Source organism: Hemitrygon akajei, chromosome 6, assembly GCF_048418815.1.
Source record: "Hemitrygon akajei chromosome 6, sHemAka1.3, whole genome shotgun sequence".
NCBI classification, from domain to species: domain Eukaryota; kingdom Metazoa; phylum Chordata; class Chondrichthyes; order Myliobatiformes; family Dasyatidae; genus Hemitrygon; species Hemitrygon akajei.
In genome coordinates this window covers 103,377,940-103,398,619 of record NC_133129.1, presented here as the reverse complement: position 1 = coordinate 103,398,619, position 20,680 = coordinate 103,377,940, and the positions used below count along the sequence as shown (strand labels likewise).

General features: G+C 44.8%; 1 protein-coding gene across 5 annotated transcripts in view; it reads right to left on the bottom strand.

Annotated features, from left to right (window-relative positions):
• LOC140729370 (disks large homolog 4) overlaps positions 1–20,680 on the bottom strand; it is a 731,896-nt gene that overhangs the window by 582,492 nt on the left and 128,724 nt on the right. Inside the window, exon 1 of one of the 5 annotated variants that reach the window (XM_073049039.1) lies at positions 1,674–2,014. The exons of the other annotated variants lie outside the window; for them this stretch is intronic. Coding sequence (XP_072905140.1) covers positions 1,674–1,715 — 42 coding nt within the window. The 5' untranslated portion in view covers positions 1,716–2,014. Of the gene's footprint in view, positions 1–1,673; positions 2,015–20,680 lie in introns of those variants that run through there. 5 annotated transcript variants of the gene reach the window in all.

The window sequence follows — 20,680 nt, the reverse complement described above, 5'->3', positions numbered from 1 at the left end:
TGATTTCTGCAATGTGTCTAACCTGGTCCAGGTCTTGCTGCTAATTACTGTACACAGTCACCCACCCCCACCCCCAAGCAAGAGCAAAAGAGAACAACTCCAAAAGTCATTCAGTGGGGAGCTGAATGAGATTTTAAGCTGAGATTTATCCGCCCTGTCTTGCAGATGGGAAGGACCCCACCACCAGGATTTAGAAGAAGGATAGGGGGATTTCCTCAAGCCCAGACATCAATAAACATCCCTCAGACAACATAACCGAACAGATGATCCAGTCTGTAGGAACCCGCTGCACACAAACTGTCTACAGCATGATCACATTTTCAAAAATTCTATCGGTCCACTGGTGCTTGGACATCCCAAGGCGGTGAAGTTTGCTGGTGAAACGAGAAGTCATTATTAACACAGGTTGATTGCAGTGCACATTGGAGTCTGTTGCAGCAAGCAACTGGGATCCATGATGGCAGTGCCCATGGACCCCGGCCCAGCCGCTTGTCCACGGTCTCATGCACAATTGCACAGACAACACCTGGCCAGTGTCCAGGCACCTTTGATTGGAATGCACAGCAGGAGCTCAAGTAGAGTTGGCAATTAAAAGGACTATCCTCTTCAACATACTCAGAAGCTCCCCCTCATGAGAGTGAGGCTTGCAATAACAGCCTGATTATCTCTCAGCACAGTGGCAGGTCATCCAAACCCTACAGCCCTCTCCCAAGAACAACACAGAAACTCTGGAAAATCAGAATTGTATCAGCAGCAGCCACTGCAGGCATACTTGAGAGGAGGCAGCAGGGAAGTTCATCACACACATCAGAAAAGCGCGCTAACTCAGAGGGCACAGGTGCACACACAAACACTTCCACAATCTTGAACGAACGCAAACAGGTGCGTGCAAACCATGTGCTTGCCTGCCCATATGCATCCACACAACTGTACAAACACAAAATGTAGACCTTGCATGTGCACTCAACTTCACACATGTGAAACATTGTATGTGCACACATAGATACACAGAACACATGGATCCACATTCATGAATGAACACGAACATACACCTGATGTAAACATGCAAAAGATACACACAGCATTAAGGAAACACACATGCACACAAAAACATAACTGCTCACAAATGTTCACACATACATGCAGATAAATGTATGTCAAGACACAATAAAAATGCACACATACACACAATCCCATACAAAAATACACTTGATAAATATGCAAACATAAATAATACACACAAATGTTCATATATGCAAATAAACATGCAGGCATATATAACACACAACACAAATCCACACACACATGAACAAATGCCAGTATAACACATTTGCATACATGCAAAGAACTGCACAAACCTGCAAACACACGTATGCAAACATAATTTGATACTCTGGTACATGTTTACGCCACGCACACAAGCACATCACTCACCATTAATGTAAACGTAAACATATGCATACACAAATGCACACACACATCTGCCCCCATACAAACATGTACACCTGTGCCCACATACATGTAAACATGCATACACGTTTATGCAGCTGAATTACAGAGGGAGGGAGAGAGAGGAGGAGGGGAGAGAGAGAGACAGAGAGAGAGAGGGAGAGAGAGGCAGAGAGAGAGAGAAGGAGAGAGAGAGAGAGGCAGAGAGCAAGAAGGATACATACCACACAGGGGCAAAGAGATGTCAGCTTGGCTTTTCTCTTCATGTACAGAGCAGTGGCTGTCTCCCTTCAGCAGCACGATAGAAGATTTATATATTTTTTTAAAACTAAAGACTGAAAGCCCCTCGCAGCATCGCAACCCAGAACTGCCAGGTTCTGTTTAGCGGGGGAGGTAGAAAGAAGGGTGGGCAGGGAGTAGGATGGGGAGGGGGGAGACACAGCGTGAGACACAGAAAGGACCCCACTCGGGAGATGAGCTGATGGGTTCCCTACTCACGCTTCCAGATCAGTGTCATTTAGGCTTCCGAACTGTTAGGTGGGCGCTGTATATTTTACTGTGATTGAGGGGGGAGGGAGGGAGTGAGCAGGGTGGGGTGGAGGGGGTGTTGCGGGGACCAGAAACACAGGACTGAATATAAATTGCTGAATGTTTTATAATGCAGGCATGTCCACTCATTAACTGCCCCAGAGAGTCCCGTCATCAGAACAGCAGCCAGAACGAGGTCTTTACATTGTTTACAATGAATTTTTTTTTATTCTCTACCCAAAAGATGCGTCTTCCATGATTAAGAAAACATTCCATCCCCTCGTGTCCTTGCAGCTTGTCTGACAGCAGCAGCGGCTCCTGCATTAACCCCTCGCTGACCAGAGACTGGGCTCACAGCCCTCTGAGAGGAGCATGGGCTGAGCGAGTGGATGGGGATTGAGGGAGGAAGAGTGGAGGCACAGAAAGAGCAGAGTAAAGGTGTGGGATCATCTTGTGTGGGACCAGAAAGCAATCAGACCCTGTTTTGCTCCATTTAACTGACCAACACCAGCCCCGAGCGAACTCAGTCACCCACGCAGAACAGGAGAGGCATGGCACAAACGATCCCCTGCCTACCTGTGCTCGTCCCAGCTGCACATTACTTGGCTGTGGTGTGCATCACCGCAGAGTCTGATTTAGTTCCAGAACGTACAAGGACACAGCACTTGGCAACCCTCAGCATCCCTGGAACAGCGCTTTCACCCTCATCTGTAACCCCTATCTTCCTAATCAAGCGTTCCTTACTTTGTCCCAAGAGTCAGAGGAGCCAATGCCAGGTTAGACAGCACTTGCGACTACAGAGCAGAGGTCTTGAGGCAGAGCAACAGAAATGCGATCCAAATGGTTTAAAATAAATAAACTGGGCAGCAGCCTGATGCCCAAGTTGATGAGAAACCATTGTTCCATGCTCTCTGCACACAGACTCTTTTCCCACTCCAGCCTGATGCCCAGCTTCAGGAGATCCAGGTCACTATCACTCCATGTCCTTTACTCACTAACTCTCCTCACACTACAATCAGCTTCCTTGTTAAAAAGGTTTCCAATTTTGAAGTCTCTACTAAATCTGTCACTTTACCAAGAGGTTTTTTATTTATCTCAGTCAGAGAGGATGTGTAAGACCTAGATTTACCCTAACAAATGAAAGATGGCAATTCTAATAGTGCATTGCCCACAGGGCACCACCACAGTGTGACATAAAGAACATAAGAAATAGGAACAGGAGTCGGCCATCTGGCCTGGCTCTGCTCCGCCATTCAATAAGATCATCGCTGATCTGACCATGGATTCGTCTCCACCTACCTGCCTTTTCCCCATAACCCTTAATTCCCCTACTATGCAAAATCTATCCAACCTTGTCTTAAATATACTTACTGAGGTAGCCTCTGCTGCTTCATTGGACAGAGAATTCCATAAATTCACCACTCTCTGGGAAAAGCAGTTCCTCCTGAACTCTGTCCTAAATCTACACCCCCAAATCTTGAGGCTATGTCCCCTAGTCCTAGTCTCACCTACCAGTGGAAACAACTTTCCTGCCTCTATCTTATCTATCCCTTTCATAGTTTTATATGTTTCTATAAGATCTCCTCTCATTCCTAGGAATTCCAGCGAGTACAGTTCCAGGCGACTCAATCTCTCCTCATAGGTTAACCCCTTCATCTCTGGAATCAACCTGATGAACCTCCTTTGCACTGCCTCCGAAGCCAGTATATCCTTCTTCAAGTCAGGAGACCAGAACTGCATGTAGTACTCCAGGTGCGGCCTTAGCAGGACCCTGTACAGTTACAGCATAACCTCCCTGCTCTTAAGTTCAATCCCTCTAGCAATGAAGGCCACCATTCCATTTGCCTTCTTGATTGCCTGCTGCACCTGCAAACCAACCTTTTGTGACTCTCCCTTTGTACTGCTCATCCCACAGTATGATCCTCCCTCGTGACCGCCACTTCCACAGTGTGACCTTTCCTCAGTACCACCCCTCCCACAGTGTGACCCTCCCTCAGTACTGTCCCACTCAAGAGTGTGACCCTCCCTCAGTTCTGCCCCACCTTCTGCTGTAGCGCTCCCTGGGCCGCAATAGGAGGGTCCATGCTGTATGACTCTAAACAGCATCGTTGGATCAATTGTGTGGGACATAAACACAGTGGAGGGTGCCCACAGCTCGTGAACCAACCAGAACAGGACATCAAGTCCCAGGATCTTCATAAGTTATTTCACCTAAGACAGCAGGGAGCGCTGGGTTCGGTCCCATCCTCTGGGGGTGTAGGCATGGAATCTGCACATTCTCCCTGTGGCCGAATGCTCTAGTTTCCTCCCACATCACAAAGACGAATGGGTTGAGAGGATTAAACTGGCCACTGTCAATAGTGTTGAGAGAATCAGTGAGCCTGTGTGTGATAACCATTTACAAGGTGATAGATCAGATTGTTCTGAGGGCCAACAAAGACTTGATGGGCCAAATAAATCATATGGCAATATGGGTAAGAAGATAAAAACAGCAGCATTGGTAGTAAGTAAAGCAGCCGTAATGTTAGCATTCATTTTGAGAGGACTAGAAAGTAAAGCAAGGAAGTAATGTTGAGGCTTTATAAGATTGCACTTGGAGTATTGTGAGCAGCTTTGGGTCACTTATCTAAGAAAGGATGTGCTGGCATTGAAGGTAGTCCAGGGAGGATGACGAGAATGATCCCAGGAGTGAAAGGGTATGAGGAGCGTTTGGTAGCTCTGGGCTTGTACTTGCTGAAGTTTAGAAGAATGAGGGGGTATCTCATTGAAACCTATTGAAAGGCTCAAATCTGGAGTTCACAACCTGGGGTCCATAGTTAATGATAAGGCTCACTGGATTGGTATAAAAAAGGTTGGGAACCCCAGGCCCAGACAGAGTATACATGGCGAGTATGTTTCTAACATTGGCAGAGTCTAGGACCACAGGTCATAGCCTTGGAATTTAAAGTGGAGGTTGATAGGTTCTTGATTAGTCATGGCATCAAAGGTTACATGAAGAAGGCAAGAGAACAGAGTTGAGGGAGAAATAAATCAGCCATGATGGAATGGCAGAGCATCTCTTCCATTTTGCACACATCTGCCCTCACCCCACCAGGGATAGGGTTCCTCTTGTTCTCACCTACCACCCCACCAGCCTTCGCGTACAGCACATAATTCTCTGTAACTTCCGCCACCTCCAGCAGGATCTCACCACAAAGCACATTTTTCCCTCTCCCCATTTTCAACTTTCGTTGTCCATTCATCCAACCCTACTGATCTCCCTCCTGGCACTTACCCTAGCAAGTGGAACAAGTGCTAAACCTGCCCCTACACCTCCTCTCTCACTACCATCCAAGGTTCCAAACAGTCCTTCCAGGTGAAGTAACACTTCACCTGTGAGTCTGTAGGGGTCATTTACTGTATCCAGTGCTCCTGCTGTGGCCTCCTGTATATCGGTAAGACCTGACACAGATTGGGAAATAGCATCGCCACACACCTACGCTCTGTCTGCCAGAAAAAGTGGTATAGCCCAGTGGCCACCCATTTTAATTCCATTTCCCATTCCAGTCCATGGTCAACTCTACCGCTGCAATCAAGCCACACTCAGGTTGGTGGAGCAACATCTTATATTCCATCTGGGTAGCCTCCAACCTGATGGCATGAACATCGATTTCTCGAACTTTTGATAATTTCCCTCCCACCTAATCTCCTTGCCAGACAATCACCTCCCTCCCTTCTTTCTTTCACAGCCTTCTGCCTTCTCCTATCCCCTTCTCCAGCCCTTTGTCTCTTTCACCAATCACCTTTCCAGCTCTTTACTTCACCCCTCCCCCTCCCAATTTCACCTATCACTTTGTTGTTCTTCCTCCCCTTCCCCCACCTTCTAACTCCTTTTTCCCCACCTCTGATGAAGGGTCTCAGCCTGAAATGTTGACTATACTCTCCCGTAAGTGCTGCCTGGCCTGCCGAGTTCCTCCAGAAGTTTGTGTGAGTTGCTTTTTTTAATGGGTTGTGAGTCAAACTGCCGGTCTGAGCCCTGTTGAGGAGGTGGTCTTGGAGCCTGCTTTCTAGTCCACTGCACAGAGGAAGTTCCAAGATTCAGACCCAGTGCTAATGAAGGAACGACAATATACTTCCACTTCAGAATACTGTGCCACTTGTGTGCTCACAGTACTTCAGTCCGCTGACTGACGCAGTACAGAAGAAGTTTATCTAAACCTCACTCCTGTTTTCAAGATCTGCTCCAACTCCATATGTCCCCAAACAGTTTCTTCCCAAACTGCCACCTAGAAGTTGCAGAAACTCCAATAAAACCATCCCACATTTTGAAAATTCCTAGGACATAGGTCGTTAGACTGTGAAAACGATGGTTGTGTTTAACCCTTCCAATCCAGCGGTTTGGCACTCTGGTTGGCGAGAGTGGGAGCATTGCTTTCTACGCTTTCACAGCAGCTGCACTGATGTGTTACTCTGCTGTATCAGGTTGTTGGCTAAATATTGCTTAATAGCAGCTCTTCAAATGCAAACAAACACAAAATAAAATACTCACAAACGTGGGAAAACCAGGGAGGAAAAGAAAAACACAAGGAGCAGATATAAAGGGGAGACTCAAAATTACAATCATTTGTAGGCGCAGGTCCTGAAGACCAAGGATGGAAACCCACAAGAAAATGTTTTAACAAGATCCATCCATTAAGGGGCTTTGTTATCTGACAGATCTTAGACATGCAGCAACTAAACATCCCTCTACACCAGAGGTTCCCAAACTATTTTATGCCATGGACCCCCACCATTAACTGAAGGATCTGTGGACCACACGTTGGGAATAGTTTCTCTTCCACCAGAACATGTCACCAGGTCAAAGTACCAATCCAGCTCACCTCCCATCACATTGTTTTTAATTTTCATAAATGCAGATGTTATATCCTGGCCTCCGTCTCGATTTATCCAATGGTTAATTCCCAGCTCACATCCAATCACACCTGAGACAGCACTGCTATGGTGTTCAACCATGCAACACACCAGGAAGAGGGAAGATGGTATTGAGGGAGCTCCGCGCTGGTGGAGGGGTGCTGTGCTGTTGGAGGAACAACAAGGAGGGAGCACAAGGTGCCGAAGGGGTGATGAGGAGGGAGTGTCAAGCTGCACAGGGGTGCTGGGGAGGGAGCACAAGGTGCTGTAAGGCTGACGAGGAAGGTGCGCAAGGCGTCAGAAGGGTAACGAGGAGGGAGAGGCAAGGCAGCAAAGAGGGGTGATGAAGAGGGAGCGCCACACCACCAAGTGGATGCCATTCTGCCAGAGGAGCAGTGAGGAGGGAGCTCCATGCTTTTGGAGAGGCAAAGTTGTTCCAGCATTGTGTATTTCCATTCCACACTAGAATTATATTGCCATCTGGAGTTTGCAGTATACCGATGGGCTAGTTACTTCCCTCTTTTTCAGAAATGATTAGATTCTGGACCTCAGGCACATGAATGCAAGTTTGAACCTGAGGAACTTGGGGTGATTTCTCTGAAAGGGTTCAGCTGAGTGGTCTAATTATCCAACACACCTCCATCTCACGCTGTACAATGATATCAGTCCTTTAGTTACAGGACTGCCTTATACAGTATCACATCACCAGAGCTTGAGTTCTGCACCTGGATAAAAATCTCAGTGATGCAGTGATTTGTTAACAAACAGCTCAGAGAGTGATACAACATGGAACCAGGCCATTTGGCCTTCAACAACCGGCACGACCAGTGGGCTCCTTTCCATATTAACATCTTCTTCCATCACTTGGCCCACAGCCTTCTATGGTTAAGTGATTTAAGTGGGAAAATTAAGGTTTTGTTCCCCATTCAATAGATCTCCACTGAATGCTCTACACTGTCAGATTTAATTAATTGTTCTGTACAGTTGCAATGGGCGAGTAAACAATTGACCACAAGTTCATATCCCTCCAAAGCAACTGGGGTATTTAACATAGAAAATCTACAGCACAATACAGGCCCTTCGGCCCACAAAGTTGTGCCGAACATGTCCCTACCTTAGAAATTACTAGGCTTACCTATAACCCTCTATTTTCCTAAGCTCCAAGTCTCTTAAAAGACCCTATCGTATCCACCTTCACCACCGTTGCTGACAGCCCATTCCATGCACTCACTACTCTCTGAGTAAAAAACTTACCCCTGACATCTCCTCTGTATCTACTCCCAGCACCTTAAACCTGTGTCCTCTTGTGGCAACCATTTCAGCCCTGGGAAAAAGCCTCTGACTATCCACACAATCAATGCCTCTCATCATCGTATACACCTCTCATCCTCCGTTGCTCCAAGGAGAAAAGGCCGAGTTCACTCAACCAACAAACTCAAGTTCAAGTCATCAAATAAACTTATAGAAAAACAGTTGCTGGTGTTCGAGATGAAACTATACAGACGCTGTAAAACACCATGCCTTTAGGTTTGAAAATATGCCCTCTTTACCCAGCCTGATGTATATGTGACTCCAGCCCCACTGTAGGAAGTTTAACTATTAAATGCCTGAAGAGTCAAAGGTCAAAGGCAAGTTGGGATGAGCAAAAAGAGATGGCTTCACTTGTGGCACCAGCATCCCCTGAACATATTTATAGATCCAAGAATTTATTTGAAAGAAGAGTTAAAATAACTCTAATTGCAGCATACATTCTGAAGTCAGTCATTCTAATTATAAATGCTGGAAACATTTAAGATGGTTGAAGAAGAGATGCCTCTCAGCATCCTGCAGATCATAACTCTTTACGTTCATGTACAGAATCAGAGAAGCAGCCCACCCGATCCCTGTCGACCATGGTGCTTTTATAGGCAAATCCCATTTTTCCCTCATCAGGCCCACACACCTCTGCTCCTTTCCTCACCAAGTACCCCCAAAATGTAATAGTACCTGTCTCCACAACCTAATTCACCACTCATTCTAAATATCCACTACCCACCCTATTGAAAAACTTACCTTTCAGATCTTTAAATTTCTCGCCTCTCACCTTAAACCTGTGCCCTCAAATTCTGGAGCAACACACACAACATGCTGGAGGAACTCAGCAAGTCAAGCAGCATCTATGGAGGGGAACAAACAGTCGATGTTTCGGGCCAAAACCATAATCGGGACTGGAAATAAACGGGGCAGAAGGCAGAATAAGGAGGTGGGATGGGGGGGATGGGGAGAAGTACGAACTGGCAGGCGATAGGTGAGACCAGGAGAGGGGGAAGGGGGGATGAAGGGGAAGGGGTAAAGGACTGACAAGGGAATCTGATTGGAAAGGACAGTGGGCCATAGGAAAAAGGGAAGGAGGAACCAGCGGGAGGTGATGGGCAGGGGTGAGGAATGACCAAAATGGGGGACAGAAAAAGAAAGAAGGGAGGAAGAAATTACCAGAAGTTGGAGAAATTGATGATCATGCAACTCAGTTGGAGGCCACCCAGACAGAGTCTGAGGTGTTGCTCATCAAACCTGTTCTAGAGTTCTAGACTCCATTGTGCTGGGAAAAATATCTATCATTTTTCATAGATGTATAAAGCACAGAAATAGCCCCTTCAGCCTAACTCATTCATGCTGACCAAGGTGCCTTCTGCAGTTGCATACGTTTTTAGTGAAGCTACACTTGGAGTACTGTGTAAAATTGTAGCCACCCATGCGGGAAAGACATTGTTAAACTGGAAAGAGTGCAGAAAAGATTCACAAGAATGATGCCAGGACTAGAGAGCCTGAGTAAAAGGGAGAGGTCAGCCAGGATAGGTTCTTGTACCTTGGAATGTAGGACATTGAGGGGGGGAGCCAGAGAAGGCATTTGTCCTATATTCCCCCCTATACCAGGGGTTACAATGTAGGGTCCACAGACCCCTTGCTTAATGGTATTGATTCATGGCATTAAAAAAAGGTTGGGAACCACTGCTCTATACCATTCCGATCCATGTACCTGTTTGATTGCCTTTTAAATGTAGTTACTGCCTCAACTACATTCCCTAGCATGAATTCCATTATAAGCACCACCTTCTGGGTGAAAAGGTTGCTCCTTGGATCCTTTAAGATCTTTGCCTCTCACCGTAAACCTATATAATAACAACTGTTTGCATGAGGGGAGTTTTTTAACTCCACAACCCCTTCCAGACAGCAAGTTTGAAACCCTCCCTCCATGATCTCTGGGGAGGGGGGTGGGAATGGAACATTTTCTTTATCTTCATTCTAATCTGCTACCAAATTTCATTCTCTGCCATAAGACCATAAGAGGTAAGAGCAAAATTAGGCCATTTGGCCCATCGGGCTTGCTCCTTCATTCAATGATAGCTGATCTTTTAATTCTCCTGCTCAGCCCCACTCTCTGGCCTTCTCTCCGTAACCTTTGATGCCATGACTAGCCAAGAACTTATCAATCTCTGCATTAAATACACCCAATAACCTGGCCTCTACAGATGCCTATGGTAATAAATTCCACAAATTCACCACCCTTTGGCTAAAGAAATTTCTCTGCATTTCTGTTTTAAATGGACACCCCTATAACCTGAGGCTGTGCCCTCTTATCCTAGACTCCCCCACCATGGAAAACGTCCTTTCCACATCTACTCTGTCTAGGCCTTTCAACATTTGAAAGGTTTCATTGAGATCCTCCCCCGCTTCATACTTCCAAATTCCAGTGAATACAGGCCCAGAACCATCAAACGTTCCTCACCTGATAACCCATTTCCAGAATCATCCTTGTGAACTTCCTCTGAACTCTCTCCAATGCCAGCAAATCTTTTCTTAGATAAGAAGCACAAAACTGTTCATGATACTCAAGGTGAGACCTCACCAGTGCCTTATAAAGTCTCAGCACCACAACCCTGTTCATATATTAATAGAAACGTAGAAAATCTAAAGCATAATATAGGCTTTTCAGCCCACGATGCCATGCCAAACATGTATTTATTTTAGAAATTACCTCAGGTTACCCATAACCCTCTATTTTCTAACCTCTATGCACCTAACCAGGAGTCTCTTAAAAGATCCTATCGTATCCGCCTCCACCACCGTCACCAGCAGCCATTTCCCCGCACTCACCACTCACTGCGTAAAAAACTTACCCCTTACATCTCCTCTGTACCTATTTCCAAGCACCTTAGAACTGTGCCCTTTCATGTTAGCCATTTCAGCCCTGGAAAAAAGCCTTGGACTATCCCACAATCAATGCCTCTCATCATCTTATACACCTGTATCAGGTAACCTCTCATCCTCCGTCGCTCCAAGGAGAAAAGGCTGATTTCATTCAATCTATTCTCAAGGCATGCTCCCCAATCCAAGCAACATCCTTGTAAATCTCCTCTGCATCCTTTCTATAGTTTCCACATCCTTACAGCTGTGGTTTTACCTGGCTGCCTGACGACCTGGTTGTACCTATGGCTGTGGTTTTATCTGGCTGCCTGACGACCTGGTTGTACCTATGGCTGTGGTTTTACCTGGCTGCCTGGGTGCTGTCATTCTCTCCTGGGTTCAGGGGACAGTATCGACAGGGTAGGATGGCTCTTCTTCGCAAGACTCACCCTGGCAACAGGGTCTGCTAGCAGGTTGGCATTTAACCATTACTCCATGAGTTTGAGAGGATCCAGTACAGAGACAAGCCATCTAACTATACTCCTCCATACCATTAACCCCATATGTCTGCAGTCATGCTGTCTCCCTCTGCTCCTTTCCTATCCAAGTGCCTGTCCAAACAACTTTTAAGTGTTGTCATTGTATCTACCTCTAACATCTACCCTCGCAGCTCCAGATTACCACCACTCTCTGTTAGATAACTTCTCCCCTCCCCCACCCCAGCTCACCTTATGGCCTCTACTTCTGGACTCCCCTGCCTTGGGAAACCAAAAGCAGACTCCCAACTTCGACCCTCATCATTTTATAAACCTCCATAAGTCACCCCTCAGCCTCCTATGGAGCAGTGATAATAAATGCAGTTTATCCAAAACCTCGTCAGAACCTCAGCCCTCCGTTCAGCAATTTCCCGTGAATCTTTCCTACACTCTAGCAGTGTGGTGACAAAACTGGACACAATACTCCAAGTGCAGTCTGACAGCTGCAACATGATGTCTCAACTCGTATACTCAGTGCCTCTCTCTAAAAGTACCCAGTCTACCTATGTCACCCTCTGCACTCAGCCCTTCTGCATTATCAATGCTTCCAAGGTCCCAGTCTTTTACTCTACATCACCCACTAGATGCTGACACTCCCCATAGTGACTCAGTGACATGGGAGAGGTTGTCACCATGCAGGTGATGCACATGTCCTCTGGGACCCAGTTCCCACATCAGCTTCAGTGATGCAGACTGAGCCAGCACAGTTAGACCACAGAGTACTCACTTCTCCCACTCAGCTGATGGCGCATGTGAAGCAACTGCTGGCAATCGCTACGTTCCTAGCTTCAATGGGCCACAATGCTTCACTCAACTCCCCCACAGTGCCTCCGCAATCTCTACCACAACCTCTTTCAGAGCCCTAGGGTGCAGTCCATCTGGTCTGGGTGACTTTAGGATTTTGAGCACCTTCTCCCTTGTAAAAGTAACTGCACTCACTTCTCTTCCCTCACACCCTTCAACACCTGGCACACCGTTAGTGTCTTACACAGTGAAGACTAATGCAAGATATTCATTTAGTTCATCTGCCGTCTTCTTGACCCCCATTATTATTTCTCAGACCTCATTTTCTAGTGGTCCTATAACCAGTCTCATCTCTCTTTTATGTTTTATTTGGAAAAGCTTTTTCTATCCACCTTGATATTGTTTGCTACCTTGCTTTCATAGAACATAGAAATCTACTGCACAATGTTGTACCGACCATGTAACCTACTCTAGAAACTGCCCAGAATTTCCCTACCGCATAGCCATCTATTTTTCTAAGCTCCATGTACTTATCTCTTTTAAAAGACTTTATTGTATCCGCCTCTACCACCGTTGTTGGCAGTGCATTCCACGTACCCACCACTCTCTGTGTGAAAAACTTACCTCTGACATCCCCCTTGTACATACTTCTAACCACCTTAAACTATGCCCCCTCATGTTAGCCATTTCAGCCTTGGGAAAAAGCCTCTGGCTATCCACATGATCAATGCCTCTCATCATCTTATATACCTCTATCAGGTCACCTCTCATCCTCCGTCACTCCAAGGAGAAAAGGACAAGTTCACTCAACCTATTCTTATAAGGTACACTCTCCAATCCAGACAACATCCTTGTAAATCTCCTCTTCACTTGCTCTATAGTATCAACATTCTTCCTGTGAGGTGACCAGAACTGAACACAGTACTCCAAGTGGGGTCTAACTAAAATCTTATATAGCTTTCATATTACCTTACTGCTCTTGAACACAATCCCATGGTTAATGAAGGCCATCACACCTCAACAACACTGTCAACCTGCACAGCATCATATTTCATCTTTTCCCTCCTAATGATTCTTTTAGTTGCTCTCTGTAGGTTTTTAAAAGCTTCCCAATCCTCTGTCTTCCCACTAATCTTTGCTTTGTTGTATGCCCTTTCTTTTGCTTTTACATTAGCTTTGACTTCCCGTGTCAGCCACCGTTGTACAATTTTGCCATTTGAGCATTTCTTTGTTTTTGGAATGTATCTTTCTTGCACCTTCCCCATTTTCCCAGAAACTCACACCATTGCTGCTCTGCTGTCATCCCTGTCAGCATCTCCTTCCAATTTAGTTTGGCCAACCTCCTATCATACCACTGTAATTACCTTTACTCCACTGAAATACTGCTACATGAGACTTTACTTTCTCCCTATCAAATTTCAAGTTGAACTCAATCATATTGTGATCTCTGTCTCCCAAAGGCTCCTTTACCTTAAGCTCCCTAATTACCCCCGATTCATTTCATAACACCCAACCCAGTATAGTTGATCCCCTAGAAGGCTCAATGATAAGCTGCTCTAAAATGCCACCTCTTAGGCATCCAACAAATTCACTATCTTGAGATCCATTACTAAGCTGCTTTACCCAATCTACCTGCATGTTAAAATCTCCCATGACTATCATAATATTGCCCTTTTGACACACCTTTTCAAATTCCTGTTGTAATCTGTAAGCCAGCTACTGTTGGGAGGCCTGTATAAAATTACCATCAGGATCATTCTATCCTTGCAGTTTCTTAACTCAACCCGCAAGGATTCAACATCTTCTGGTCTTATATCACATTCTAATGATTTGATGCCATTCTTTACCTGCAGAGCCATGCCACCCCCTCTGCCTAGCTTCTTATCCCTCTGATACAATGTGTAACCTCAGACATTCAGCTCCCAACTACAACCATCCTTCAGCCACATCATACCAAACAATCTGTAAAAGGGCATGTGGACACAGGAAGCTTAGGAAACGATTTGCTAAACCTAAGACCATTCTCAAACAAATATCTATTTGTTATGTGAAGGGAATGGACTCTGAACTGATCCTTGCTCTGGGACAACCTAATCAGAGCAATATACCAGAGACCATTCTCAGAGGAGTAGCTACTTGTTATGTAAAATGCCAGACCTGCAATCGGTAATCTCATTAGACTCTCATTTAACTGGTTTGGACCAGTCAAAGTGTAGACACAAATACACAAGGCTGGGGTGGACAGAGCCATGAAACAATGTTGGCTGTAGCCCTGTACAATGACCAGTAAGAAGGTGACCCAGGCAGGTCAGCTGACCTTGAGCCAATGGGATGGAGATCCAATGGTTCAATTGATGAGGAATAGTATAAGACTCAGGAGCTCCAAATACACAGGGGCAATAACTCTCCAGCAGCCAGAGACCAACCATCGCGGATAAGGAGAACCCCACGGACACGTGGAGATCGGAACCATGAGGAATGCCTGGCCAGTGTAGATTCCTTTCCTGGGTAATACCTTTTCTCTTCATTGACTGTTCATGGACTGTCAGGGAATTCTAATATGGTGCACACAGAGACAGCTTCTGAACCCAAGTGCTTTTAGTTGAACCAAGAAAAGTTACTGGTTGGTAACTACAGATTCTCTGTGCCTCACTGATCATTATTACAAGGGGTGATTCTTGCATCAGGCAACAAGATAATTCATCTTATTTTTGATATTCTCTGCATTGAGACAGAACACTTAGAGTACTGTTTTTGCTACCCTTTTTGATTCTGCATCCCTAATATACTGATATTCACCCTCCTGGCTACAATTTTGTCCTATCATCTGCCTGAAGATTTACCCATTTTCCCATTTGTAAAGGGAAACAAATCCTCCCCATGTTTCCTCATAATTTGAACACCTTAATCTCCTCTATTTGAAAGAAAGTTAACCCAGCATATTCATCGATACCTTGCTCAAACCTTCTCCAGTGGGATCACTGCTTTCTGTAATATTGCAAACTGAAGTAGTACAAAGTGTACTACACACAGAAGGTGGTGGCTACAGCCCCGTCCATCACAAGCAAAGCTCTCCCCACCATTGAACAGATCTCCAAGGGGTTATCATAAGAAAGCAGCATCCATCATCACGACCCTTACCATCCAGGCCATGCTCTCTTCTGATTACTACAATTGGGCAGGAGGTACAAAAGCCTCAGGTCCCACAGCACCAGGTTCAGGAACAGTTATTATCATACAGCCATCAAGCTCCTGAACCAGTGTAGATAACTTCACTCACCTCAACACTGAACTGATTCCACTACATACAATCTTACTTTCAAGGCAGGTTTACGAGAACTGTTGGCAGTGGTTTAAACTAATATGGCAGGGGAGTGGGAACCAATTGATAGACCTGAGGATGAGCCAGCAGGTTTACAAGTAGATGATGGATGTAACATGGATGTAAGGAAAGACAAGCCAATGAGTGGGGACAAATGCAGACAGAGCAAAGTGTTAAGTTGTACCACAGAGGCAAAATTCAAAAGGCCAAAAAAAAAATGGAGGACTGAAGGTGTTGTATTTAAATGCATGTAGCATTGAGAATAAGGTGGATGAGTTCATGGTGCAATTAGATTTCATCAGTGTGACATTGTGGGCATCACTGAGTTGTGGCTAAAAGAAGGCCATAGTTGAGAGCTTAACATCAAAGGACATACTTTGTATCAAAAGGGCAGGTAGGAAGACATAAGCAGTGGTGAGGCTCTGGTGGTAAGAGATGGAATTACATCTTTAGAAAGAGGTGACATAGGGTCAGAGAATGGTGAATTTTTGTGAGCAGAGTTAAGAAACCACAAGGGTAAAAAAACATTATTGGAATCACATATAAGCCTTCAAATAGTAGCCAAGATGTGAGGTTGAGATTGCAAAGGGAGCTGGAAAAGGCATGTAATAAGGGTAATGACACAATTGTAATGGGGGACTTCAATATGCAAGGGAATTGGGAAAATCAGGTTGGTGTCAGATTGCAAGAGAGGGAATTTGTTGAATCCCTATGAGATGATGTTCTAGAGCAGCTTGTGCTTGAGCCTAGTTGGGCAAAGTCTATCTTAGATTGGGTATTGTGAAATAGCCCAGATCTTAATAGGGAGCTGAATGTAAAGGAACCCTTAGGAGGCAGTGATCACAATATGATTGAATTCATACTTCAATTTCAAAGGGAGAAAATAAGTCATTGTATCAGTATCACAATGGAATAAATCACAATACAGAGGCACGAGAGAGGAGCTTGCCCAGGTGGATTGGAGGAGGATACTGGCAGTAATGACGGCAGAGCAGAGGTGTCTGAAGTTTCTGGGACTAGTTCACAAGGTTCTGGATAGATATGTCCCACAGAAGACATTGTTCTTAAATGGCATGGGTAGGCAACCGAGACTGACAAGGGAAGTTAAGGACTGCATAAAAGCCAAGGAAAGGGCATATAGGGAAGCAAAAGTGAGTGGGAAGTTGGATGATTGGGAAGATTTTAAAATCAAACAAAAAGCAACTAAAAAAGCTATACGAAGGGGAAAGATGAAATTCTAGCCAATAATATAAAGCAGGATACCAGAATTTTTTTCAATTATATAAAGGGTAAAAGGAAGGTGAGAGTTGATATTGGACCACTGGAAATGATGCTGGTGAGATAGCAATGGGGAACAAAGAAATAGCAGATGAACTTAATGTGCACTTTGCATCTGTCTTCACTGTGGAAGACACTACCAGTGTACCAGAGGTCTGTGAGCGTCAGGGAGCAGGAGTGAGTGCCATTGCTATTACAAAGCAAAAAAAATGCTGAGCAAACTCAAAGGTCTTAAGAGCAAACACGAGGAAATCTGCAGATGCTGGAAATTCAAACAACAACACACACAAAATGCTGGTAGAACACAGCAGGCCAGGCAGTATCTATAGGGAGAAGGGAGAAGCGCTGTCGACGTTTCGGGCCAAGAACCTTCGTCAGGACTAACCGAAAGGAAAGATAGTAAGAGATTTGAAAGTAGTGGGGGGAGGGGGAAATGCGAAATGATAGGAGAAGACCGGAGAGGGTGGGATGAAGCTAAGAGCTGGAATGGTGATTGGCGAAAGTGATACAGAGCTGGAGAAGGGAAAGGATCATGGGACGGGAGGCCTCAGGAGAAAGAAAAGGGGGGGGGGAAGCACCAGAGGGAGATGGAGAACAGGCAAACAACTAAATATGTCAGGGATGGGGTAAGAAGGGGAGGAGGGGCATTAACGGAAGTTAGAGAAGTCAATGTTCAATGTCCCATGATCCTTTCCCTTCTCCAGCTCTGTATCACTTTCGCCAATCACCTTTCCAGCTCTTAGCTTCATCCCACCCCCTCCGGTCTTCTCCTATCATTTTGCATTTCCCCCTCCCCCACTACTTTCAAATCTCTTACTATCTTTCCTTTCGGTTAGTCCTGATGAAGGGTCTCGGCCCGAAACGTCAACAGCGCTGCTCCCTATAGATGCTGCCTGGCCTGCCGTGTTCTGCCAGCATTTTGTGTGTGTTGTTGTTCAAAGGTCTTAAGGTGGATAAGTCGCCTGGACCAGATGGACTACTTCCCAGAGTTCTGAGAGAAGTTGCTGAAGAGATAACGGATTCATTAGTCATGATCTTTCAAGAATCATTTGATTATGGCACGGTCCCAGAGGACTGGAAAGTTGCAAATATCATTCCACTCTTTAACAAGGAAGGAAGGCAAAAGATAGAAAATTATAGGTCAGTTAGCCTAAACTCAGTGGTTGGGAAAGTGTTAGAGTCTATTATTAAGGATAAGGTTTCGGGGTACTTAGAGACTAATGATAAAATAAGTCAAAGTCAGCATGGTTTCTGTAAAAGGAAATCCTGCCTGACAAATCTGTTAGAGTTCTTCGAGGAAGTAACAAGCAGGCTAGACAAAAGAGAGCCAGTGGATGTCATTTACTTGAATTTTCAGAAGGCATTTGAAAAGGTGCCACACATGACGCTGCTTAACAAAATAAAATTCTATGACGTTGCAGGAAAGGTACTGGCGTGGATAGAGGAATGGCTGACAGGCAGGAAGCAGCAATTGGGAACAAAATGGGCCTTTTCTGGTTGGCTGCCAGTGACTAGTGGTGTTCCTCATTGGGACCGCTACTTTTCACATTATTTGTAGTGATTTGGATAATTTAATTGATGGTTTTGTGGCAAAGCTTGTGGATGATATGAAGATAGGTGGAGGGGTAGGTAGTGCTGAGGAAGCAATGTGATTGCAGCAGGACTTAGACAAATTGGAAGAATGGGCAAAAACGTGGCACATGGAATGCAGTGTTGGGAAATGTACGATAATGCATTTTGGTAAAAGGAACAATAGTGCAGACTGTTATCTAAAATGGGGAGAAGGCTCAAACATCAGAGGTGCAAAGGGACTTAGGAGTCCTTGTGTAAGACTCCCAGAAGGTTAATTTACAGGTTGAGTTTTGTTGTAAAGAAGCCAAGTGAAACATTGGCATTTATTTCAAGGACAAGAAAACAGAAAAGCAAGGCGATATTACTGAGCAACACACACAAAATACTGGAGGAATTCAGCAGGCTAGCAGCATCGTCCTGCTGAAGGGTTTGTCTGAAACGTCAACTGTATTTTTTTCTATAGATGGTGCCTGGTCTGCTGAGTTCCTCCAGCATTTTGTGTGTGTTGTTCAGATTTCCAGCATCTGCAGATTTTATCTTCTTTGTGAGATAATGCTGAGCCTTTATAAGACACTAGTCAGGCCGCACTTGGAGTATTGTCAACAGTTATGGGCCCCTTATCTCAGAAAGGATGCGTTGTCATTGGAGAGAGTCCAAAATCGCAAGGATTACTCCAGGAATGAAGGGAGTGCTTGGCAGTTTTGGGTCTGTACTCACTGGAATTTAGAAGAATGCATGGAGATCTTGTTGAATCTTACCGAATGTTGAAAGAGTGGATGTGGAGAGGATGTTTCCAATGCTGGGTGTATTCAGAACTAGAGGGCACAGACTGCGGTGGAAACCAAGTCCTTGGGCATATTTAAGGCAGAGGTTGATCATTTCCTGATCGGTCAGGACATCAAAGGATATGGTAAGAAGGCAAGTGTATAAGGTTAAGTGGGATCCAGGATCAGCCATGATGCAATGGTGAAGCAGACTCAATGGGCTAAGTGACCTAATTCTGTTCATATGTCTTAAGGTCTTATGGACTCCACAACTCAAGAATCTACAACTCATGTTCTCAGTACTATAGGGTCATATAACACTACAGAATAGAAACAGGCCATTTGGCCCATCTAGTCCATGCCAAACTTATTCTACCTATACCTACCAACCTGCACCCAGACTGTAGCCCTCCATACTCCACCCATCCATGCACTTATCCAAATTCCTCTTAAATATTGAAATCCAACCCACATTCACCATTTCCAGTGGCAGCTCATACATTTATTTTTTATTTTCACAATTTGTCTTCTTCTACACATTGGTTGTTTGTTAGTCTCTGTCTATGTAAAGCTTTTCATAAATTCTATAGTGTTTCTTCATTTTCTTGTAAAAGTGAATCCCAAGGTAGTATATGATAACATGCACTGTACACACTCCGACAAAATATTTACCTTGACTTTCTTTGACTGTGATATAGAACTCAAGCCATTGTCTAATTCCCATTGTATACAGGAAATGCAAGGAATATACACTATTACATAACGCTTTAGTGAATATGACAATCATCCAATGTAAATACAGTTCCAGCAAAACATCAGTTTTCTAACAATTATTGCTCTTGAGTGGGCTGACACATCTAGCAGAGCTCCATCATAGGCACTATCCTCCATAGCATCCAGGACATCTTCAAGGAGTGGTGCCTCAGAAAGGCAGCATACATCATTAAGGACCCCCAGCACCCAGGAAATGCCTCTTCTCATTGTTACCATCAGGAAGGAGGTATAGGAGCATGAAGGCACACCGTCAATGATTCAGGAGTAGCTTCTCCCCCTGCCAAATTTCTGAAAGGACATTGAACCCATGAACACTGCCTCATTACTTACTTAATTTAATCATTTTATATACACACTTACTGTAATTCACAGTAATTTTCAATCATCATGTATTGCATTCCACTGCTGCTGCAAAGACAACAAATTCCACAACTTATGCTGGTGATATTAAACCTGATTCTAATTCTGATTGGAGTGCTACAGCACCAATACTGAGTGGAGGGTGTAACTACAGTGAGACGCGTTTACATTATAAATGTTTACATAAGAAGGCACAAAGAGAGAAGGTGGGTCATTCCCACAACAAAACCAGCAAGTATAGTTTTACAGACAAGAAATACAAGTGGTTGAAAAGTTATTACACAATTATTTCAATGCAA